This window comes from Gracilinanus agilis, chromosome 2, assembly GCF_016433145.1.
Source record: "Gracilinanus agilis isolate LMUSP501 chromosome 2, AgileGrace, whole genome shotgun sequence".
Taxonomy (NCBI): domain Eukaryota; kingdom Metazoa; phylum Chordata; class Mammalia; order Didelphimorphia; family Didelphidae; genus Gracilinanus; species Gracilinanus agilis.
Window position 1 is genome coordinate 580,365,884 of NC_058131.1, and position 26,362 is coordinate 580,392,245.

General features: G+C 36.4%; 1 protein-coding gene across 1 annotated transcript; it reads left to right on the forward strand.

Moving 5' to 3' along the window:
- Nucleotides 1–8,074: 8,074 nt before the first annotated feature.
- On the forward strand, nucleotides 8,075–21,526 carry GTF2A2 (general transcription factor IIA subunit 2). The gene is made up of 5 exons (XM_044662445.1): nucleotides 8,075–8,175; nucleotides 11,857–12,006; nucleotides 14,615–14,719; nucleotides 18,315–18,441; nucleotides 21,232–21,526. The coding sequence occupies exons 2-5, from the start codon at nucleotides 11,935–11,937 to the stop codon at nucleotides 21,255–21,257; spliced, it is 330 nt and encodes a 109-aa protein (XP_044518380.1). The 5' UTR covers nucleotides 8,075–8,175; nucleotides 11,857–11,934; the 3' UTR covers nucleotides 21,258–21,526.
- The last annotated feature ends 4,836 nt before the right edge of the window (nucleotides 21,527–26,362 follow it).

Here is a 26,362-nt window from a genome sequence, read left to right on the forward strand (position 1 = left end):
TTGGAGTATAGGTTCAAATTCACCTCTACTTTAATTATCTGTGTAGTAAGGCAAATAGTCTAATCACTTAACCTATTTAGACCTCAAGTTTACTTGTTTGTTAAAGAAAGGCGTTGGACTAGATGAACTCTGAGGTTCTTCCCATCTCTAAATCAAAGATGCTATGATCCTACATGAGTTGTTTAATCTCTCACTGTGCCCTTCAATGTAATGGATACGTTATATTTCCCCACAGAGGAAAATCTTAATCAGAAGTGCATAGATTATGGCAGATTAAAAGAAAACAGTTCCTCTACTAATTAATATCCCTTTCCCCCCCTACACAACTGTTCCTGAGTTGATGAAAGCAAAACTTGGAAGAATACATATATTTAAAGTACTCAAAAGGAAGAATATGATGGTAGTGAATCAGTTTGAGCAAAGTAATTAATGCCTCCATCATGTTAGAAATCAAGCAGGAATTCTTTGAAATAAAATAATTTGAAAAAGTCTAGAAACTAGCTACAGGGGAAAGCCTGCTGATACAGAAATGGGCATCCACAAGGACTTAGAAGAACAACAAACCTGACCCTGTTAATCTCATTTAGATCACTGAGAGGAAAGCAGAGATTTCTATGAGATAAATTTTTATGTACTACTAAGTGTTCTGTGTATTTCTTAGGAAGCAGTACCCCAAAAGAGATAGCCCATAACCACCTCACCATTTTTGATAATTTGAATTTTAGCATGTACCATAGGTATGTATGAAATTTTTCACAAAATAGTAATAGGATATACTCCACTTTGTTGAGCAACAAAAAGATTACAGCAGATTTCAGCATTATTGCTATTATATTCATATTCATTATGTAAGTTCCCCGTTTATTAGCATATGTACTGCATAGAATTATTTTAAATACTAACTAAAGAAAATTCTCACAAGTATGCTATACCCAAACAAGCATAAGATGAAAACTAGGAAAATTTCAAATTCACAGATTTATGTTAGGTGCTTTTTAAAAATAAACTTACGATTGTATACAGTAAGATATCATCAGAAATTATAGCACATTTGCATTTGAGACTTTTGTTTATTTTTTCTAATATGCAGACTAATTAAGGACATACTTAGGAAATGACCTCATAAATATATCTCATTTACCAGCCAAAAACCCCAAATATTTCTAAGTTTCTTGAGAATAATTTCTATACCTGGTCTTGAACCCAAGTGTTTTTTCAGCTCATCTCTTAGTTATGTAGTAGTCATATTTATTTAGAGGAAAATATATTTGCTTAAGTAATATCTTCAATATTGCTGGTATGCCCTGACTTGACTAAAAGCACTTTGATTTTACTACAAGGTCCAAAAACTTAACCTTTAATGCACTGTAATAGTTGACTTATCTAGATGTTGCTCTTTAGTATAGGGATTAATGTTTAGAAAAAGTACTGTTATTGTATAGAATAGGAAATTCAATTTGAGTGTATAATGTTTATATTGAATAATAGAGCAGTCTCTGAGCCAGGGAAACCTTTTTGGGGGTTTTCTTTTGGCATGTCAGAAATATGGTAATTTGTGGTCTGTTGCACTTCATACTATTAACAAATTTGATTAACCTTAAATAAATGAATCAAAAAAGTAATGGTACTTGACTTATTTTACCTCATTTGCCTGATCCATTAAACTAATTAATATAGTTCATGTCAATTATATAGTTTTTCAAATCATCTTAAAACCTTTCCTTTTATATCACATCACACTTTCTGTTCAGCTCTATTCCTAAGACATTTTATTCTATTTTATAGAGAGGTAAAACTCACCTTTTATTTTAAACATTTTAAAAATCTGCTATTAACAAACCTTGCATTCTTGCAACTTTAGATTTCCTGATGTTTCCAATGAACAAATGAGTAGCATACATAATTGAAAACATAACTTTTATCTATAAAGATTCTTATGGGTAAGTTATCTTTTCAGATAGTATGGTTTTTATGTATTTGGTTTGTGCTTTTTTTTCCCCATTGATATTGTCATTTATGCTGCTTTTCATCCAAAGTCAGTGTGATGGGTCTTTAGCGTCGTCAACCAGAGGTTGTTATTGTTGTAAGTGATAAAACTAGATACCCAATTTAAGTAATTATGTTCCCTTATTTGCAAAATGTGGGATTTGGAATTGGATGATCTCAACTGCCTTTCATCTCTGAATCTCATGATGAAATGGATAAAAGTGTACTACAATTCTCTTCTATTCCTATGGCTTCACAATTCAACTACTAGTGCTATACCCTAGGCTCAAAATCTTAGCATTGTGTTTGATTCTTCTCTTACTCCAACCCCAACCCTCCTTTGCCAAGTCCTTTGAATTCTGTCTCTGCAATCTCACATCAGTTTTTTCTTCACCCACTGCTAGTACCTCATTTAATTTCCTTTTATGTCTTTTATCTACAGCCTCTCTTTATACAATGTTTTCATCTCTTTATACAATGTTCTCAGGTTTGAAAACATTTCACTTACAACAACATAGGACAAGTCTCTTAAAGGCAATTTCCTGAATAATAGGTACTTGTGTATTATCTCTGTCTCAAAGTAATTTGAGAGAATAAAATCAGATGATGTAAATTAGTGGGGGAGCTGGAACTTGGACCCAGAACTTCTGACTCCCAAATGCCACATACTTTCTAGTTGCCACTCTACTGCAGGTTTCTAAATGCTCTCCCTGCCTTTATTTTCCTCTCTACTCCAATTTAACCATTGTTGTCAGTGATTTGTTTTGATTTTTTAGAATATTATTCCATGATTTCATGATTCATGTTCTCCCCTTCCTTCTTCCTTTCCCCTTCCCAGAGCTGACAAGCAATTCCACTGGTTTATACATGTCATTACTCAAAACCTAATTCCGTATTATTCATATTTATAATAGAGTAATTGTCAGAGTGATTTTAGACCCTCTGGCTATTAGAGTTGGAATGGAACTTTTGAAAGCTAATTTTGCCTTCTAATTTTTTGGATGAGAGAATTGATTGCCAGTGAAGTCATTTGCCTAAAGATTAAAAAAAAAAATAAAGCTTGAATCCATGTCTCAAGGCTTTAAATCCAGTGCTTTTTCATCTTTACTGATCCCCCTCTTCATGGACAAATCTGATTTTCCACATTCTTCAACCTACTCGAGTATCTCTGAAGTTTAACTACAGATAGGTGGTAAGGTAAACTATGGGGCAGTGGGAAGTAGTGTTGATTTAGTAAAATAGGGATTGCATTTGAATCTTGGTTATGCTACTTAAAATACTAATATTGGGCAAGTCATGTCATCTGACTGGGCCTAGACTTGTTATTTATTAAATTAGGGGGCTTAGAGATCTAGTTGGAAGGTCCCTTCCAACTTCATGATAAAAACAGGTACCCTATAATACCGTGATGGTGAACACCCCCCAGCAGAGACAGCATGCTGTTCCCTTCTTCCCCATTGGGTGTTGGGTGTGCCCTTGCCCCACTGGGGGGAGGAAGCAGTCCCTTTGGACTGCTGGGCAGTGAGGTGGGTGACCTGGAAAAAGATCTCAGGCATGACGGAGAGGGGGAAGGGAGCAGCTCCACCCGAATTCCCCTTCCTCTAGTAATAAAGGGTGGGTGGGTGGCGGCACAGTGGCCAAGTGCTCACAAAGAATGCTCTGAGTGCCACCTTTGGCATGCATGCCATAGGTTTACCATGAGTGCTATAGAGTATTGAATCAATTCCTATAGGGTTTAGAAATGGAAGGGATTTTAGACATGAATCTAGTCACCTCCATTTTATAGGTGATAAGTGTTAAAGAGATGACTTGCCCAAGACCATAGAGGAAACCAATATTTAAACCTGGATCCTGAATCTAAATGCAGTGGCTACTATACTCTTGTGCTCTGGAGAACAGAAAAGAGTTACTAGATAAAGAGTTCTCTATATGCAGATGATAGTTGAATGAATAGTGGGAGTGAATGAAATTTTCAAAGGAGATTATAGAGAAGAGGATCCAACAAGGAAAATGAGGGGGGACATCAAGCAATATTGTGTGTCAGACTACTAAATACTGAGGATACAAAGAAGCAAAAACTTAATTGGGGAGAGAAAATGCGATAAACTGAACAAGTGAGATATAAATATTAAAAGATAATCAACAGGGAAGGCATTAGAACAATAAGGAAAGGCTTTTTGCAGGAGGTTTTAGCAGAGAAGTGAAGGAAGTCAAAGAGATGAGGTTAAGAGTTTTAGGCTAGGCATGGAAGAGTGAAAAAGCATGGAGTTTTGAGAGATCCTGTCAGGAACAGCAAGGAGATGTGTTACTAGATCAGAATATGAATAGACTATAAGAAAATTGGAAAAGTAGGAAAGGATGAGTTTATGTGGGGCTTTAAAATTTTGAATTGTATGGTAATAGGAAGCTTTTGAAGTTTATTGAAGGGGTGACATGGTCAGATTAAGTGAAGAATGAATGAGTGAGGAGAGACTGGAGGGAGAGATCAACCAGCAGACTTGCAATAATGCAGGTGTGAGGCATTGAAGGCCTGCATTAAAGTGGTGGCAGAGTTAGGAGTAGAAAGGGGGACATGTGAGAAGCTGTAATGGTAAGAGTTAACAAGACAGCAACACATTGAATAAGGGAGGTGGGAGTGAAAAAAGTAATAACACCTTAGTCACCCTTTGGAGACTGGGAAGATGGTGGTACCCTTGATAATAGGGAAATTTGTTAGAGGAAAGGACTTAGAAGGAAATAGAATAATTTCTGTTGTGGATATATTGAGTTTAAGATGTCATGACACTGAAATGTTCAATTGCCGTCCCATCTGGAAAGGGAAGTTAAAGGCCTGGGGAGAGGTAAATTCGATAACTAGACCTGAGAATCATCTGCATTATGGAGGGGGGAAGCAATCAGTAGAGACAGGCAAAAAAATTGAAGCTTAATGGATGATAGGAGGGGTCAGTCTTCTGAAGAAGATAGAATGGAGTAGCATCAATTTTATACATAGAGGGATTTGCCTTGACAAGACAGCGCCCCCTCTTCCATCTTTAATAATCTTTGAGGATCTAAAATTACTCTGACAAAGATTGGAGGGAAAATAAAGGAAGTAAGACCATTTAGAAACCTGCAATAGAGTGGCAACTGGAGAGTAGATTGTGTATGGGAGGTAAGGTGGATGAGTAGCAGAAGGTATCTGTAATATGAGATGAATGGATAAGGAACTGCCAGTGAATGGTCTCAATATCTGCATAAGCTTTCACTAAGAGATTTATTCCTCAAGATAAGGAATATATCTGGGTGTCACAATTTAGTAATGAGGAGAAACAAAGTTAACAAGATGTGGACTTTGGGATGACACCCTTTAACAATGGTTTGAAGGTACTGGTGATCTTTAACCTAAAAAACACATGGAAGAAATGAAAGGTAGGTTAGAAGCCTTCCACTTTCAAACCTTGCCTGTTAGAAGAGGTTAAGGTCTGTGCCCAAGTTGCTGCAAGGAATAAGCTATAGAACTTGAATTCTAGTGCAATTCCTATGACTCAGATTTCTGTTCACTGCAGAACTGTCTTGCAGTAGTTGAGGAGTCAATTCCTGGAAAAATGATGAAATTTGTTATGCTTGACTTGTTAGTGTGGTACTTAAGATGCAGGCTTGTAGTTTTGAAGGTACTTTAGAAAGGATCTGTTCTGGTTCATCCTTTCCTCTTTTATCCCCAAAATTTTACAGATGAAGAAAGCCAATCTAACAATGATTTGTCCAAAAGTCACAAAGTAAGTAGCAGAGTCCAGATTTGAAACCATATAATAATGTTTATTAAAAAATAGTTTGAAACTATTTAATTGGATAGAAATAATAATAAAAACAATACCTAACATTTATATAGCACTTGTGTGTCAGGTACTGTGCTAAGCAATTTACAGTTTGATCCTCACAACAACCCTGGTTCTATTAGTCACCAGCTCTGACAATCCAGCACAGTAGGTTGTCAGGAGGATGGAAATTCCACACTCAGTTTCCCCTACGTGATTCTTTTTACAGTGACATTCGCTTGCATTGAAACTTGTAATCAATATCCTTATTTGGCTCCAAGGAGACACAGAAAAACAATACAGGTTCATGGCAAGAACAATCACAGACTACCCACTATCCCAAAATAAACCCCTGTACAAACCCCCAGAGTATAGAAATTTCCCCTAGAATCAGCCCAGCAAAAAACCAGCAGTTAGTGAATTAATGCAAGTTTCTAAAGTTCCCAGCAAGAAAGTACCTGGCCTGAGTTTGTTCCCAAACTCCCACAGACCAGAGAAACAGTGAAACACAAGGAAAATAAGGCAATGACAAATTAGCACAGAATCACCCTTCAGAACTGCATTCTTTATCTTTATCTTTTTTTTTTTTAAACCCTTAACTTCTGTGTATTGGCTCCTAGGTGGAAGAGTGGTAAGGGTGGGCAATGGGGGTCAAGTGACTTGCCCAGGGTCACACAGCTGGGAAGTGTCTGAGGCCGGATTTGAACCTAGGACCTCCCCTCTCTAGGCCTGACTCTCAAACCACTGAGCTACCCAGCTGCCCCCTCAGAACTGCATTCTTATTGACCCTATAGCAGAAAGAACAGCAAACATACTTAAAAAAAAAAAATAGTGAAAAGTGAAAGAACATCATGGGAACAAAATTTGGACCAGACTGATATTATTGTATCTTATTTGATGTAATTGACTACCATAACTATCTTAGTTAAAATATAATTATTATGCTTAAGTAGGAAATGAAGTTCTTGAACCTTATGGATGGCTGAAAATAATAAGTTCCAACTAAGCCATTTGGTAATGAATAATTCTTGACAAGCTTGCTTCTTTGTTTAACCACAGTAAGATAATTAGTAAATGCCAATCATATGATGTTTCAAAAGTTAATGTGATTTAGAATGTATGGGAAAATCAAAACCCATATGAGAGCATAAAGAAAAAAGGGTATAAAAATAAAAATCAGCAGATGGCAACAGAGAACAGCCTCTGCAATTCCACTTGCACTCTGGCTCCTTTCATTTTCATTTTTGCCATGCCATCCCACCTCCAGAGACCCAACCAAGGAACTGATGGAGAGCAAAAGGGGCAGAGCCAGAAGAACATTGTACACAGAGACTGATACACTGTGGTAAAATTGAATGCAATGGACTTCTGTACTAGCAGTAATGCAATGACCCAGGACAATTCTGAGGGATTTATGGAAAAGAACACTACCTACAGTCAGAGGAAGAACTACAGGAGTGGAAACACAGAAGAAAAACAACTGTTTGAACATATCGGACGATGGGGACATGATTTGGGATGTGGACTCCAACTGACCACCCCAATGCAACTATCAATAACATGGAAATAGGTCTTGACTGATCACACATGTTAAAACCATTGGAAATGCGTGTTGGATATGGGGGGTGGAGGTGGAGTAAAGGGGAAGGTGAAGGGGAAAGTAAAAACAGGAATCATGTAACCATGGAAAACTTTTCTAAAAAAATAAAATATTTAAATCTAAAAAAAATATGGAAATAGGTCTTGATCGATGACATGTTAAAAGCAGTGGAAATGCGCGTCAGCTATGCGGGTGGGGATGGAGAGGGAGTGGAGGGGAGAGTAAGAACATGAATCATGTAATCATGGAAACATTTTCTTAAAAATAAAAATTCAAAGTCGTAAAAAAAAAAGCGATGGCAGAGGCTTAGATACTTTAAAGCTGTATGACCCTGGGCAAGTCACTTATACCCATTACCTAGCCCTTCCCATTCTGCTGATTTAGAACCAATGCTTAATATCGATTCTACGAAGGAAATGGTTAAAAAAAGAAAAGTGAAATGGGCTGTCTCTGTAGCTCCTTCCTTTGTCGCCATTCCCCTTTTTCTATTAAGTCATATTCCACACAACCAGCACCGAGTTCTGGGACCAGAGAGCGGAGCATGGAGAACAAAAAGGCGCAAGCGCAGAGGAATCGCGGCCGACAGCGAGTCCTGGGTGCCGGAGGAACCGGACGACCAAGGGCGTTTGCGTCACTTCCTCCAGGGGCGGGTCCATGAGTACATCCGGGTCGCGCGCTTGGGTTTCTGGTGACTGGGGAGGCGGAAAGGCAGCGGGGACCATCGAAGGTACCTGACCGGGTCTCTACGCCTCTTCGGCTCTCAGCACTCAGCGGCGGAAGGCAATTTCCCCGCAGGTATTGGAGGAGCTGGGTCCGTGCCGGGGCTAAGAGAGAAGAAGGAACAGTGCGGCCCTACTTTCTTTCCACACTTGTAGGGGGCCCGCGGTCGGGGTGGCGCGGCTTCTTCTCCAAGCTTGGCTCAGTGGCTCCGCCGCCGCCGTCCAGTCTTGACCCGACCCGTTAGCCCCGGGCCAGCGAGGGGGAGGGTTTGGGACGTCTTGCCGTGAGTGGGTTGTGCCCTCTTTTCCGGGAGGTGTTGGCCACTCGTATGTGTGTGGTGTCCCGCTGGGCCCATCTCCTAGAGCCCCCCCAAGGCTCTCTTTTCTTAAAACTATAGACGATAACTTTGGTAGAGTGTCATCGTCCCGACAGTAAAGGGGTCCCAACTGCTGCCATTTTCCGTGCGTCCTCACTTGCCCAGCATAGTATTTTTCTCTTGTGGATGTGGATTCAATCATAGAATTTATGTACTGTTCTGTCCCTGCAGTTTGAAAGATGGTGTCGTCTTTGTTATCTTTTTCCTCCTTTGTGCTGGGAATGGGGTCATCCCCAAGACTTTTTTTTCCTATTTCCAATCAAATGGCTTAAGTGAACAATTTAGAAAGGAAGTTTCCAAGATACAGTTCAACAGACATTAAGAACCGGTACTGAGCCAGACTTCGGGGAAGATGCAAAGTTTTGGTGAGACAAAATAGAGCTAACACTTTAATGGAAAGAAGATTCATTTTGAAAAATTATTTTTGTGAGAGTATAAAACACTCAAATAGGTGGATGAAGCTGAAATTTTAATAGTGTAGCTTCTCCCAGCAGACACATATTAGTTGTGTGACTCTGGGCAAGTCACTTAACCTTGTTTTCTTCCATTTCTTAATTTGTAAAATGAGCTGGAGAAGAAAATGGAAAACCACTTTCTTTGACAAGAAAACCCCAAATGGGATCATGAAGAGTCAGACAGAAGGACTGAACAACAGTAACTTTACAGGTGCAGGCCAGTTCTCTTCTCTCCTCTATTCTTGCCCCAGTTCATTTTCCATCTGAAATGTCTGTCAGAGTCCTTAATAGACCAATTCAATGGGTTGTCATACTATAGGCCATTGGCATTTTTTATCCCCCCCTTTTTTTTTCCAGAGCAAATAGGCATAGTTCTTAAGAGATCTTTGATGTCATTTAGGGAACTCCAAAATTTAAGAGATTATATATTGTATCCAGAACTTGATGTAATGGCCACAATTTCATTTACAAAGAGCATGTGGAGGTGGAGGTAGCTTGGTGGCTGTATGAATAGAGAACCAAGCTTAGAGATGGGAAATGGGAGGTCTTGGATTTAAAGCTGGCCTCAGACACTTCTAAGCCATGTGACCCTGGGCAAATCATTTAACCCCAATTGCCTAGCCCTTACCTCTTATTGATTCTAAGACAGAGGGGCTTCATCTTCCAATTTAGACTTTGCACTGAACATTTTTAATGACACAAACATCTTTGGTGAGCATGTCTCCATGTTAGGCCTTGGTTAAATATTATAAATCAGGAACTCATAGAATAAAGTTATCTCTTAAGAAATCTTGACTGGGGAATTCCCTTGCCTGGCTCCCAGGCTTCTAAGCTCCAGGGTGCCATGGCTGTCATGTTCTTTTGCTGGATATGTCTCCCAACCCAAGTGGATGGACCCTAACACCTGATGTGGGAAATCTACCCAATGAAGAACATCCATAATATCAGCACAGATGGAAAAGGAGAATAGAGATCAACAAGAATGACACTTAGCACTCTCTTCCCTCTTCTCCCTCCCCTCCCCCTCTTCATCTATATATTACAACTTAGACCTAACCTTTCCCTCCCTGTCTTCTATTGTTCATTCTTTCTATTATGCCTTCTGGAACCTTACTCTATTTTTAACATTCCATTTCATTTTGGATTGCTTTTATCTTGTGGCATTTACTGAGAGTCAACTTTCCCCTGAAGATACTATATTTTCCCTTTCCTAGGCAAAGTAGAGCTTCTTTCACACTTCATATACTTATTACTAGGAGAAAAGTTGGCATAGTCTTTTTTTTATGCTACTATTCTCCTATGGTCTTCTTCCCCAGTAAATTTAGTATCTGGCTTAAAGTCAAAGGCAGCTCTAGGTGATACAGTGGATGAGCACTGGACCTGGAGTCAGGAAGATGAGCTGAAATCTATCCTCAGATGCTTCCTAACTGAGAGCCTGGCCACATTACTTAATGTTTCTCATACTCAGTTTCCTCAGCTGTAAAAATTGAAGATAATGATGGCAATTACTTCCCAAGGTAGTTGTGAGAATCATATGTGTTACTATTTGCAAGGTGTATAGCAAAGTACCTGACATAGACTTATTCCATTTGAATTATGTTTTGTACCCTAACCCTTCCCATTTGGAAAATCCTGGTTTCTCAGGTCTTCTGTAATCCCATAAACTCTTCCAGGCTACCTTAGCACCCTCCTTCCACCCCTACCCCATAATATATCTCATTTGCTAGAATAGTTTCCAGATATGGGCCTACATGCTCTTCAGAAATGACTCGTAGCTTGTAAAACCATCATTTTTATTTATCTCAATTAAATTTTCCAGGCAGCATTAATTTTGTAGGCATTAGAGTACCTACAATTTGCTTGACTTTGGCTCTCAGACTTCCATTAGTTTAAGATTTCAAGCAGAATACAGTATGGTGAAATGGAAAAAGAACTGGACATAGAATCAGGAGATTTGAATTTGAAAACTTCATTTATTACTTGTGTGAGCTTGGATGAGTTATATTCACTGAGTTAGATTAACCTGACATCTAAGGTCCCTTCCAGCTCAAAATTTGTGATCAAATGCTTTAAAAACCCCCACCAAAACTCAATAACATACATTTCAGCAATACTAAGCTATCCTCTCTCTCCAAAGCATAAGGTTTTTGTATTCTTAGTGCCTTGGATATAGTTAATACTTAAATATTTATTGAAATGTAGGCTGTTTATTATTGGTGGTGTTTTGTTCTTTTCAATTTTTTTTTCAACTGACCTATAATTTCATTGGTGTGGAGAATCCTTGACATGTCATAATGGGCATAAAAGGGTGAATACCTAATGGGAGGCTGAAGCTAGTAGATTGCATGAGCTTGGGAGTTCTGAGCTCCAATAAGGCTAAAGATGCTCCAATGTCCATATGAAGTCGGGTACTAATATTGGGGAGTGGGAATTGGACTGGGCTGCCTAAGGAGGAGCAAACCAGGCCAGGTCAAAGTTTCCATGCTGAACAGCAATAGGATTGGTTGGTGAGAGGCCATAGATTTTCCAGCCTGGGCAAAAAGGAAACTAGTCTCAAAAAAAACAAAACATTTTTAAAACTGCATATGTCAGGGGTAGCTAGGTGGCTCAGTGAATTGAGAGCCAGGCCAAGAGACAGGTTCAAATCTGACCTCAGACATTTCCTAGCAGTGTGACCCTAGACAAGTCACTTAACCCTCATTGCCTAGCCCTTCTGCCTTGGAACCCATACACAGTATTGATTCTAAGATGGAAGATAAAGGTTTAAAAAAAAAAAAAGAAAGAAAAAGAACCCTGCATATATCAGAGACACTCGGTATCATAGCTTCATGATCTGATGCTTGTTTCTAATTTACTAAGCTTTGCCAGTTTACTGTTACATGTCTTATATTCTTTATACTTAATGTTAATTTTTATGTTCTTTAGGATATCCATGAAAACCTGAAATCTGTGGGCAGTTTCACAGCTGGATGATAAGAAAAATTGAATTCTTCTTCTTAAGCCATGGCATATCAGTTATATAGAAATACCACTTTGGGAAATAGCCTTCAGGAAAGCCTAGATGAGCTTATACAGGTGAGAAACAAATTTCAAAACCGTATATTTAGATATTTTTACATCATCTCATATCATAGAACTTGGCACAGCTTTATCTAGCAAGTCAGTAGCTTCAATCTTTTATCTCATTGATGTGGGTTTTCCATCTAGCTATTCTGGTGCTAACCCATTCATGCCTTTCTATCCTGTGCAATTTTTGTCCCTCCAAAATCCTGCAAAGAGAATTGATTGACCTCATGTATAGAGTTCTTCCTGTGAAGCCTTTTAATATTCTCTGGGTACCAGTTGCAGCCCGAGGGGCATCTATCTGTTATCTTGTGTTTTCATTACAAGATTAACACACCTCAGGGGCAGCTGAGTGACTCAGTGGGTTGAGAGCCAGGCCTAGAGATGGAAGGTCCTAGGTTCAAATCTGGCTTCAGACACTTCCTAGCTGTGTGACCCTGGGCAAGTCACTTGACCCCCATAGCCTAGCCCTTACCACTCTTCTGCCTTGGAACCAATACAGAAGGTAAGGGTTAAAAAAAAAAAAAATTAACACACCTCCTTTACTAGCCATACAGTTTGCCTAGGAAATTTTTTCATTTAAAGGAATGGCAAAATAACTTTGTATTAAATGAATCTGAGTGTCCCCAAGTTGTATATCCTTAAAGTGATATGAATTTAGAATTACTGTCCTAGAATCAGAGTTAGCAATATTACTTAATTACCACAGTCCAGTCCTCTTATAGATTAACAAACTAAGGACCAAAGAGGTCAGTTAGTCTTATCTAAACTACCTAGTGTCAGGCAGAAGACCAGAACCTGGATATTTTAATTCCCTCACTTGGTGACTTTAGCACCTCTTAAGAATTTAATTATCATCACTGTGTAGACAACTCTAGGTGATTTCCAGCCCTGCTCTCTCTCTCATAAGCTCCAGTCTTACATCACCAGTTGCTGATTGGACATTTCAAACTAGATGGCCCATATTTAAAAGTTAACATGTACAAAACTAAACTCACTACTTTTACTTTTACACTGACTTCTTATGAGAACTGACCTATTTCCATATTTTCACCACCATCATTCTAGTCACTGAGCTGCTCAACCCCATGGTAATTGTCATCTCATTTCCCCACCCCACATATTGATTCAATTATGAATCTTCTTCCTTCACAATTTTCAGTCTCCTTCTTTCTACTGATACAAACATCACTCTGGTTCAGGACCTTATCTGACCTGTACTGTTGCGGTAAACTACTATTCAGTCAATATCATAAATCTAGAATCATAAGGGACTCTAGGGCCATCTAGTTCAAAATCTCCTTCCCCCACTCCACTCCCTCTTCTTTTATAGTTGAGGAAATTTGAGACTGAGGGAAGTGATATGCTCAAATTCCTACAGGTAGGAAGTATTAGAAATAAGATTTTAATCTAGGCCCTCTTACCCTAGATCAGTTCCCCTTTCAGTGTATCACATCTTCCCCTCTAATATATTCTCCACATAGCTGCTAATTTGATTTTCCTAAAGTGTAAGTCTGATCATGTGACTCCACTAACTCCCCATAAACTATTACTTGTAGGATCAAATATGAATGCCTCTTTAATATTAAATCCCTTCACACCTTGACCCTTATCTGTGTCTCCAATTTTGTCATAGATCACTCTCCTTTTTTTGGTCAATTTTTCAAATTGCAGTCAGTTTGCAAGTCATGTTAACTTGTTTTCTCCTACATGCCATTCCATCTCCCATCTACACATTTTTCCACTGACTTGTCATCTTTGGTTAAAGTGTACTCCTCTTCATCTCCACCTTTTAAAATCTCCGGTTTCTTCAAAACTGCTCAAGCTCCCCCTTCAGTCTTTCCTGCTCTTCTCCAACTACTGATGTCTTTCCCCTCAGAATTACTCTTTAGAAAATATATAACTTCTTGTCTTTCCTAATAGAATGTAAGCTCCTTGAGGGCAGAAACTTTTTTTTTTTTTGTCTTTGTATCTTAAGCATCTAACATAAACACTTAAATGCTTTTTTTTTTTTTAACCCTTGTACTTCGGTGTATTGTCTCATAGGTGGAAGATTGGCAAGGGTGGGCAATGGGGGTCAAGTGACTTGCCCAGGGTCACACAGCTGGGAAGTGGCTGAGGCCGGGTTTGAACCTAGGACCTCCTGTCTCTAGGCCTGACTCTCACTCCACTGAGCTACCCAGCTGCCCACTTAAATGCTTTTTGATTGATTCCCAGTATATAACATGTATATAGCAATGTTAAAAATAAATGTAATAGTTGGGTAATTTATGTCACATGAATGTAGAAAAAATTTGAGGAAAGGAGCACAAGGGAAAATTTTTATATTTATAAAACCTTGTATATTTTCTTCTCAAATTGAGAGTTCAATCTAAATGTCTATATTTTACCAGAAGATACTGCATAACTATTTTCACATTTCACTTTTTACTTAATCCTATTATCATGAAATGAGAAACTTTGATGCACTTGGGTTGGTGGTCAGGAGGGACAGTGTGGGAGGCTGTCATTGTAGTAGAATTTTGACTTACTTCATATATAAGCCTTGAGCATTAATTCCTATACTTTGATTTATTTGGAATCCATAATGAAGGAAATGAATTGTGGCCTTTTTACTCAGTCTCAACAGATCACCCCCCAGCTTGCCCTTCAAGTCCTACTTCAGTTTGACAAGGCTATAAATTCAGCATTGGCTCAGCGAGTCAGGAACAGAGTCAATTTCAGGGTAAGGATACTTATCTAAACCTAGACTCTTGCGCATTATTACACAGAGTATTTTTAAGGCCTTTACACACATCTCTCCAGAGTAAGGACAGAATTATGGCTGTATAACATTTTAAAAACTTGTGTAACACCGACAAACATTTCTGGTTATTGTTAATTTTTAGAAGAGCTTGCTTAATAGGCTCATCCTTTATAGGCACAGTTCTTTTAGGCCTTATTCTGTATGTATGGTGGGGCCATATTGTCTTTTTGTAACCAAGTTACTATTTGCCTAGAAACCTTTGAATGGCTGTGGAATCAAAGCTACTAAGTGTTCAATTTAAAAAAAAAAAGTTGTCTCAGATATCCACACTTTGTAGAACAAGAAAGCCAATTGTCATCATGTGGCATTGTTTTCTGGCTCCTTTATTCATTTAACTTGTGAGGCCCAAACAGATGGTACTGGTGGCCCTCTTTAATCAGTTTAATCATATCTCATTTTTTTAAACTGTGTTAATATGTTAAAATTATGAATTTCCTACAGTTGAATAGAGATGATCCAAATTCATTTTGACTCTAGTTTCAAAATGAATACCATATATGGAAATGTTTTTTTTCACTTTGTTAGATAATATTGTCAAAGCAATATATTATATAGTATTGATAGATAATGCTGATGTGATTTTATAGAATTTGCTTTTCTATTGGATTTGTTTAAGTATTCTTTTTCTGTATTTTACCTAATTGTCTAAATTATGATTTTGCCTTTTAAGGGCAAATAATATGCCATTTCCCAACCTAGTGAATGAAAAAGTGCCTAAGCACAGTGACCTACACAAAAATATATTCAGTAAATATTTGTTGGTGATAAAAGCATGCCACTTTCCATGTGAGTGGTATCCTAAAAGCTAAATGTAATGGAATGTAATTGTGTCATTATAGCAAGTATCTTTATTTTCTTCAATGTGGCCATATCACAAGGAGTTGTTAATAAGTCTTAGGATGTTATCTAAAGTCCAGAGAGATTATTAAGTCCTTATAAATATTCCTCATGACTGGCTGACTAGATCACAGAAAAAAATGAAACAAAATATTATCTACCTTATAGTTAATATTGATATGGCACTTTAAGAGACCCCGAAGTACTTGACCATTTGAGTCTCACAGCAAGCCAGTATGACCTTAAATACCACAGGTATCATGAATTCCGTTTATGTGTATATATGTATTTGTACATATATATGTGATAAAACTGAGGCTCAGAAAGATTATCATTAACCTGTGGTCACTCAGGCAATAAGTATCACAGAGGTTTGAACTTGTGTCTTCCTGGGTTCCCACTCTTCTTATACTACATTGCCTCTCATTCTGTCCTAATGGCTTCACAATTTCAAAAAGGCAAATTTAAAATGATTATATCTTTTTGGCCATAAAACTTGACTGATTTTGAATTTAACCTATTTACAGACATGCCTTTGTGTCACCTCTGGTAGGGAGAGTTAGAGGTGTCAGTAGTGTATAGGTGATAATTTCAGTAACTTCAGTCATCGTTGTTAAAATTCCACTTTAATACCTAGCATATTGGTTATATTTAAGCATAGCTTTTCTGATGCAATACTTTTGATGAATGTTCAAGGCCATTCCACCCGAAAAAAAATGCCTTTAATTTTTGGAATCATTTGACTGTTTGAAGAGGGGAAATATTCCTCTTAAACTCCATTTTCCATAATTTAGATGTCACAATCTGCTGAAAGTAGATACTCCAAGGCGAAATCTTTATACCAAGTTCCTGGAAATGAACTGTTGGGTTTTTTTTTAAGTAAAAAAAAAAAATTGAAGAGAGAACAATACTTTAGTGTCCTGCCTTTGAACAAAACCACTTCACTGTCTTGTGAAATTTTTGTTAGTAGATAAAATTAAGGGGATGATTGTTTTTGCTTATTAAGTGCTTCAAAAATTATCCATTAAAATTATATGTTAAGAAGTACTTAATGTTCAAATTAAGTATAACTTGTATTTATTAGGACATTTAAAAAGGGAAGAATTGTGAGTATGTACAAATTAGTACTAAAAATCACAAAACATTTAAAAATGTTTCTTGTATTACGATTATGCCAGCTGCCTTAGAAATTGGAACCAGTGAATGTTAAATTTTCCCTGGAAAATACATTATGAGAATTTATTTCAGTCACAGGAATGAAAAATGAAAATTTGTCAAGTTAAATGAAAGGTATGGTTGTTTTCACATATTAACACTATGCTTCAAAAATTGTCCAGTTTAATCCTTTAAATATTAAATATATATAATGATGAAATTAATTGCAATGTGTGTGAGACATTATAAAAGCAATAATTGCCTCTTTAATAACCTGCCTCTCTGCAAGGCATTGTGTCAGGTGCATTTTGATCTGACATACCACATTCAGATTAGTTTATTATCTCTATCAAAACCAATTCCATCCCTCCCTCTTTGCAGAGCCAGGTGCACACAATTAAAGCTATAGTTTTCTTGGGTGTAAACTGAGACACCCTTAAGTGTTTAGGTGAACTGTATACATTTCAGCCACATGAGGGCATTCAAGATGCACATTTAAGTCCAATATGCTTTTCATAAGTGTTTTTACTTTGTATTTTGGAACTTTGTGATTCTATTATTTCATGTCCTTGAATTCATGTCCTGGCAACTTTTAGTAAGTGACACAATCTTTTGTTTTATTTCTAACAATTAAATTACTAGGAAATATTCTTACTATATTTCTGTTCTTTCCCTCCATTCCACCCTGCATTGAGTCTCAAGTTTTTATATAGGTATAGATTCCTTTATAGAAAATAGAATTGTAAGGAACTGTTTATTCAAAATACCCCATTTGCTTTTCACAATTCTATTACCAAAGATGTGCCGTTGATAACTAAAATAAGTTAAAGATCCTTCTAGTTGGGCTCTTAAACTTTTGGCTCAAAAAAGTCAACCCAATTTAGAACAATCACAAAAGAGATTATAAGACTGAAGGAAATTCTGATTTATTTTCCTGCCTCTTCTCTACCCCTAATTTGCTAAATCCCCAAGTACCAATGTCTTCCCTACCTCTACATCATGAAATATGATGGATCAGTCAGAATGGAAACAGGTAGGATGAGTAAATCAGATCAGTGGTTGGCTGAGTCTTATGCTTTTCTAACATTGTCTGCAAACTAGAAAATGTTTAAATTCTTGCACTTGAGGACTAGGTATCAGAACAATTTAACATTGTTCAGTATACTTTTATCTGAATTTTTTTTAAGTACCACATATTAAATGTGCAAGGTTAATGTTTCATTTGTAAAAGATGACTTACATTTATATTTTAAGAATCCTATTGGTCTGAATATAAACTGTCCCCTAGGGAAAGATTTATTTGAAAGGGAAAAAAAATTTATATACATATATTGTCTTTGTGATTATACACAGTTATAAGCCACACTTCAGTATTGTACAAGCTAGATTCTGGGTTGAGGGGGTGATGAGTAACCTTATTTTTAACTAATCAAACACCAACTCCTTTGTTGATGTCTTCTAAATGGCCTTCGTCAAAGGAAGGTGAATCTTTTATGGTGAATGTAAATGTTTTCTTTTAAAGGGCTCTCTAAATACGTACAGATTCTGCGATAATGTATGGACTTTTGTATTGAATGATGTTGAATTCAGAGAGGTGACAGAGCTTATTAAAGTGGATAAAGTGAAAATTGTCGCCTGTGATGGTAAAAGTAAGTGTTCAGCTGTCTTTAAATAAACTTTCGTATTTTATTAGTAGTGAATAGCTTATCATTGCCATATTTATATACATATAGTTAGAACACATTATTGCTCTATAAAATCCAGCTTTTCCTTTGTTCCACACATTGTGGCAGTTATCTGTCCCGAAAAGAGTAGAAGAAAATAATGAACAGATAGTGTTTTCAAGTGTTCAGAGATGGAGGGTCTAGTCTTCACTATAATTGAGCTTTCTGTCTGTTTAGTCCATGTTGTAAATATCTATGCCATTCTTCACCAAATATTCTTCATATCTACTTTAGGTGTGTATTTTTTACATGAACCACATTATTATCACTGAATTCTGTTTTATATTTCAGTTCCAGTCACTTAATGTTCTTTTATCTTTTTTGTTACTTATTTTTCCATATGAAAATATGTTTTTCAGGGTTGACTATACTTAACATCTTTCTGTGGAACAGAAAACTATTGAATTACAAATATAGTTTCCTTTTTATAAATGGTTAATAGCCAGGTAGTCCATAAATCAGGAAAGAGAAAATGCATAATAGTTGGTTAGAAACAAGTAATTACTATTTTATTTTACAATTCTCTATATAATCAAAAATATTTAATTAATTATAGATTTACTCCCAATAGTAAACTTAATGTAAGAAATCTTAGGACAGTGAAGTTGTTTGATAAGTTGCAATGTTTTGCATTCTCCCATTAGTCAGTTTTCTTATGCTATACTCCATATTTATTTTTATTTGTCTGAATCTTTTGGGTAGAGATAGAAGAGCTAAAATGTGACTCATAATTTTATAGCAAAGACTGTGACCTTCCTGTAAGTACATTATTGAATAGCAAAAGGAAGAGAGGAATAAAGTTCACAGTCTTCAAAGAACAGATTGCCTCCTAATGTTAGGTCTTTCTGACCTCAGCAGCATTCAAGAAAACATTCATGTTCTTTCAATGTTTATTTTTTGTTCTTTGAGTTATTTGGTGACATATTTAGGTACTTCATTAGAACATAGACTTTTTGAGGCAGAGAATATTTCATTTTTGTTTTTGTAGCCTTAGTGCCTTGCCTGGTATCTGTGTGTGCCTGGCATATATATATATATAATTTGATAGATCAGAGATATCTATCAAATACATCAGATAATTTCTAAATTTATAGAGAGGACTTTTTAAAAATATAGGCTCATGTGTCAGAATTGGCCTCATAACTCTTGCCTTCATCAAGTTTCTCTTGTTTTGCTAACTTGTAGAATAATTTCATTGTCATAGTCTATTACAACAAAAATTATTTCACAGTATGGACAAATAGAATAACATCTCATTTTCTAAAAAAAGTAACTTGTCCAACAACTTCAAATCCTTTGAAAATATCCAAAAATCAGAGCATAAGGCCCTCCTCCCATGTACTAAAGATTGTGTACTTTATTCATAGTTTTCTTTCTCTTCCTATCATCTAGAATCTTGTTGATATTAGACACATTTCTCACAGAAATAAGAATATGCTTTTCAACTTAGAAACAGCAAAATTAGGACAGGTTACTTAGAGATATACTGAGCTCAAGGTGTGATAGCTGTTAGCAAAGGAATGAACACAAATATTTAAAAAAAGACAGCATCTTAGGTAATAGTGGAGCAACTCAGTAGCTCAGTGGATTAAGAGCCAGATATAGAGATGAGAAGTCCTTCTTTCAAATTTGGTCTCAGACACTTCCTAGCTATGTGACTTTGGACAAGTTACTTAACTCTCATTGCCTAGCCTTTACTGCTCTTTTGCCTTGAGACCAGTATACATTATTGATTCAAATACTGAAGTAAGGGGAGAGGGAGAGGGAGAGAGAGGATTAAAGCCCTGAAGACTCACTATTAGCACAGTATAATGAAGTAATATTCATAATGATCCTAAGTATTCAAGAAAAGTTTGTTTTGATTAACATAGTCATTTAAAGAAAGACAGGAATTATGAAACTTTATTTTCAAATAAATATTTCATTTAAATTTCATTTAAAAAACAGACATGTTTTTTTTGGCTGAAAGGAAAATAGGTCATATCACTCTCCTGCTCAGAAACTTTTAATTCCCCTCTGATTTATAAAGTCTCAATTCCTTAATTTAACATTTTGCCTCCACAGTCTGATTCCAACCTTCCTTTTCAGCTTAATGCACCCCCCAATATACCTCTTAAGTTTTTGCTACACTTTTTAATTGCTATGCTCTAATTTATAGTTTCCTAATGCTATTTTCCTGTATCCCTGCTTTTGCAATGACTTCACTGACTCTTTCCATATCAGTGATCTTTCCCTCTTCAAATTACTCAGGAGTTTTGTGGATTATTTGACTACTAACTTTTTCAGATGTAATGAAAAATTAAATGTTGATCTTTATATGTACTAATCTGGAACATTATATCTTAACTCAAATTGTAGCCTTTTGTGGTCAAAAAAATGTTGAGGTGACCTTAAAAGATGTAAATAACGTATAGTTTTGAAAAGAGAATGTAAAAAAAAGCAACTTCACAAATGCCAAACTACTATTCACTGAAATGTTTACATTAGATTTCATTCAAATCATTTTATCCACCTCTAGCAATGAAAGTTTTTGAGAAATTATATAAACTTTCACTGTCTTAAGGCTTTTTCCCTTAATATCACCTGTTTCTTTGGAGAAAGTTGAGTTTTTTGTACTTTGTTAAATATTTAAACATGAAAATCAAGTTGCTGTGTAATTCCTGTACTAAAAAAATTGCATTTGTACTTTCTACCCCATCCTGCTCTGTTTTTTAGACACTGGCTCCAATACTGCAGAATGAATAGAAAAATGGATTGTCTGCCATTTTCTGTTACTATGCAGCACTTGTGAAGAGAAGCAAGGAAGAGACTGTTTAATTTATTCTAGCAATGCAGATATACGACTACACTGTGCTAGACTATCTCTGAGAATGCTAGTAGAAAGCATATTTCTGTAGTGTTTTACATCACCTTTATTATACAGCATGAAGAAAAATACCTTTTTTAAATGACAAATCAAAAGTTGTTGCCTTCTTATGAATATTCTTTAATAAACTTATTTAAAAACTCAGTGTGAATTAGTAATTATTAAAGATGTCATAGTAATTAGAAGATAATGGGCAGATGCCCATTCTGAAATGGTGTTACAGATATATCACACTCATAGTGTGTCCTTCAGTGTCTTCTTAGCTTCACCTTAGAATTTCTTAAGAAAGCTTCAGCAGTACTATAAATAAGTATGGGTGGAATTTAATGTAAAATTCATTTTAATTCTGGAGAAAATTCTTTTTCTCTCTGAAAGTACATAAACTAATATAGCCTGTTGTTAAAATCTGGTTGGGAATATCACAAAAAGTAAAACTTGATAGAAGTACTTATGTTGTCAAATGTCTAGCTCAAATATTAAAATAGTCTTCAATGGTTGTAACAGTTACAACTTTAATAGAAAACTAGAAATAAAGTCTACTATGTCGACTTTGCTAGTCATTAGGTTTTAAGATCCTGGCTGATAATTGGTTACCAACAGATAACCCTAATATTGATCAATTGTATGTCTGAAAATATCACTTAACATTTTTTCAATACATTTATGGGAGGTGAAGGGGCAGCACTGTGGCTTAATGGATACAGCATCAGGCCTGGAATCGGGAAGACCCTACTTCAGATCTGGCCTCAGATACTTGTGTGACTCTGAGAAAGTCACTTCACTTGTGTTTGTTTTACTCCACTGGAGAAGGAAATGACAAGCCGCTCCAGTGTTCTTGCCAAGAAAACCCCATGGACAACACCAGAACATGACAACAACAATGTTAGGTGAAAAGATTTTAAGATTTAAAGAACTTTATTGTCTTTCTGTCTACAGGTGTACAAGATAATCATTTCTAAAAACTCATGGTAAGTATTAAAATCTTAAAAATTCTAATATCAACCTTTTAAAAGTGGTTGGATTCGGGCTAAGGCTAGCTAATTGCTGTGAATCAAAGTCTACTTAAATTTTTCCTTTATATGCGTGAGGAGGGGGAATGTCACTAATATCCCCGATGGAATATTACTGGTAGTAATATATATTTTGAAAAAAAAAATGAAAAAGTCACTTGAAAACTGGTTCTATTTTGAAGGCATATTAATAGCTCTGATTAAGTACATGATATTAAATGCTTTTCTTCCAATTCATAGTTGTTTTCCTAGATTAGATGGGAAATCTGAATTATTGGTAGTTGAACCATGAAACATGAGAGTCATAGTCATAATGGTTTTGTTTAAAAAAAATTTGTAGACAACATAGATCGGTACATTGAGATAGATCTTGCGTGGGAGTCAGGAATCAGGAAGATCTGTTTCAACCCTTAACAAGTGGTGTAACAAGCTATTTAATCTTTGCATGCCTGTGCCCCTATTTAACAGTTCATAGACTTGTGGTCTTCCTCTGCTTGGGAGATATTTGGAGGCAGTCTCTGCATGGGTAATTCACTAAGCAGTGTTTTAAAAGTAAAGGTAGGACTGACATGCTGCACAATAATAATAGTGTCTACCAAGCATTTTACAGATAATCTCATTTGAACCTTACAACAACTCTGGTCCTATTATTAACCCTTTTTTGCAGTTGAAATTTGAGGCAGTGTTAAGTGACTTGCTTAAGGTCACACAACTAGTAAGTATCTGAGGCTTTATTTGAACTCAGGTGTTCCTAAGAATGGAGGTAGGAATATATCCTAAACACACTTAAGAGCCTGGAGATAACATACTAAGGAACTCTACTAAATAAATTATTAGAGATTATATATTTTATAGTGTCTAGCATTTTTTTTCTTCAAAGAGAAGTCTTGGGCACAATTATCTTGATAAGTATCTCTTGATAGTGGTTGTGTAAAAGGGAATTCTTTATTCCTGTGTTAATTTAATAGGGGACCTAGTTGTCCTTTTACCATAGAGATGTGTAGGGACGAAGCAGCCCATAGTGACATGAAGTAGAAACCAGAGAGACAGGAGGTGAGGTAAAAAAAAAGGATATAAAAGGGGCCAGAGTGAGGTGCTGGCAGTTGGGAGTTGCTGAGAATAGATTTTGACATGCTCGATCAGGGCGGATCTTAGGAAAAACACTAGATTAGGTTCAGTCTTGGATTGGGTTGGAACTTTGTGGGGTGGTTGTTATTGATTAGTTGGACTTTTCTCAATATTAGGCAATTATAGGCAGTTACAGCTAGTTTTAAGAGTTAGGCAATCTATCTCTTCCTATATTAAAATTTGTTAAAAAGCAGCAGCTTTTAAAATTTATTTTATCTTATTTTGTAAAACTCCTAATTTAACCCTTAAAGTTGAAATGTTTGCTCTTCCCTAAGCCATTCGAGGGATTTAGGTCTTTAAAATTTTCGAATGTATACCAAAAGTTGTATATGAATAAATTCTAGCCTGTTTTCATTCCAAAAGCTAACTAGAACCTTAGTGAGCATGGCACAGTCACCTCCTTTCTGAAAGATTTTGAATTCAAGGGATCTGAATAGAAGTACCATTTTGGGCTGCTCTACATTTAGCATTCCTGTAGTTGCCACATGAGTTCCTATTCCATTAAACTCTAGTTTTTGAGGGGGGCGTTATGGAAAATGCATAGAATTTGAAGCTCTCCAATGAAAGATGACTTGTAGTGATTGCCTTTTAATTGCCTATTAATGTTAGATAAGGTAAAAGGTGTCTGACATGAAGTTCCAGATCTAGAGTTAAAAGCAGAATTTTTCTGCTTTTTTTCCTGCTCTCTTCAAGAGGCTTATTCAGCATCTTTAATGGCATCAAAATTATATTTTCTTTACCTGAAATGTTCTTTACATCATATACAATGACATCTATACAGATACTGGGCTAACTGAGAAAGAATTTTAAATAAAACTAATCAAACTTAGATTTTGTTTTGATTGTCAGTGATATATGGTCTTCCTTTATCCTACTCCAGAAAAACTTGTCTAGAGTCGGTAGAGGACCTTTGTTGTAAATTTGCTTTTAAATACTCTTTTAGTTGTTAACGTATTAGAATATAAGCCCCTGAAGTACAGGAACAGATTTGTTTTTGCCATTGTGACACAGAATAGGACTTTAAATATGGTTGTAACTTGGCTCTTGGCTAGATCTGGAAACTGACACATAACCTCATGCAGAATGACTAGATGTTGTTTTTCCAAGGTAATAAAAAACCTGATTATGCTTCAGTGGTCCAGTGATTACTATTCCATGCAAAACATTTATCTCCAAGGAACCCCAAAATAATTCACAGCCACTTCTGGAGTCATTTTTGCAACAGTTCAAATATGTTATCAGTGTCAGAAATTCCTCTGAGTTTCCCCTTTTCTCATTTCCTTTCCAACCTTCAGGAGCCTCAGGACAACTGGTGGTGGCCATGAGCTTGTAACATAGAAGTTACTGTGAACGTTTTTCCTCTTCCACCTCTAATGTTTAGATCTGGCAAACATAAAGGAAATAGAACTCATCATTGAAAAATACCTAGATGATCAGCATGGTACACTATTCAGATTAGCAAGTATTTATTAAGGACTTACTATGTCCAAGGCAGGATAATTAGTGTAACTGAAGAGAGCAAGAACTGAGTAGTGGGAGAATAGTGGTAGCAACCTTAGTAATATGGCAGCACCTGGTATGAGAATAGTGAAAACTTAATATCAGTTAACATTTATGTAGCACTTACTGTATGCCAAGCACGATGGTAAGTGCTTTAAAATTACTATCTCATTTGCTCCTCACAGCATCCCTGGAGGATGGGTACTATTGCTATCTCTATTTTATAGATGAAGAAACTGAGGCAAGTCAAGAGATTTGCTTAAGATCACATAACCAGTGAGTTTCTGGTCAGATTTGAGCTCAAGTCTTCCTGACTCTAGGCCCAACACTCTATTATGGCACCTAAATGCCCCCAGATTATAAGAGAATGTATCCCAAGTTAATGGGAAAATCTGTTGTCACTTCCATTTGTTCTATGTTATTTCCACCACTGCCTTTGCTTTGAGCTGACTGTGTCAACTCCATGACAGTTAAAATGGAATGTACTGGTGGGGAACCCTTGAGGTATAATTTTAGTAGTATGGACCCAAAGGGTACTTTGAACACGGAGATAGTTATCTCCTAGAGGACCCAATCTACTAGTGCAAGTTGGAGGGAGAGAGTTACCAGGAAGAGGTCTCTCTTGTGGATATCCTAGTTATTACAGGGAGATACTGGAGGAAAATTGTCTTTGTTTTATTTTTGGACTGATTCAAATCAGTCTCTCAAGAGGCAGTTTTCCAGTATGCTTCATTTACAAGTCTGATTACAAATTTGTATAATTAATGGCGTAAGTACTTCTATTTACTGTATATCTTTATTATGATTGTAGCTGTCATTGAGCAGTATGCATGTTACATCCCTGAAATACTGGTGCCTAGCAGTACAGCTAATGCACACTGGGATTTATCCATGTTTTGTCTTTAAGCTTTTTAGCAGCACTAGATTGCTTGTCTTAATTTTAAAGACTAGACAGTTTGAGATCCTCACGGACTCAAGGTCAATAACACGAGATTTGCCTAATGGGCTTGAAATACAAAGTTTGAAACACAAAATTCCAAGGACTTATTTTTTTAGGGGCAAAACCCTAACCTCTGTGTGGCCTTTCTGTCTTTGATTCTATTTTAAGCTACCTTCCTTGTCCTATCAAGAATTCAGTTCAAAACTCCATTTGTAATACCCTATATGCTTCAGGAATCCTTTAGAGAAATTTGTGCCTTTTATGAATCCATTAGAGGAATTTTTCTTACAAGACATTTTGGTTTCTCCTCTGAAAGTGAGAAAAAAATTCTCCCCCCCCCCCATTTCCTATTAGAAGAAATAAGCAAGGAGAATTCTTCACCACTGGTTTATGAGGGTGAAT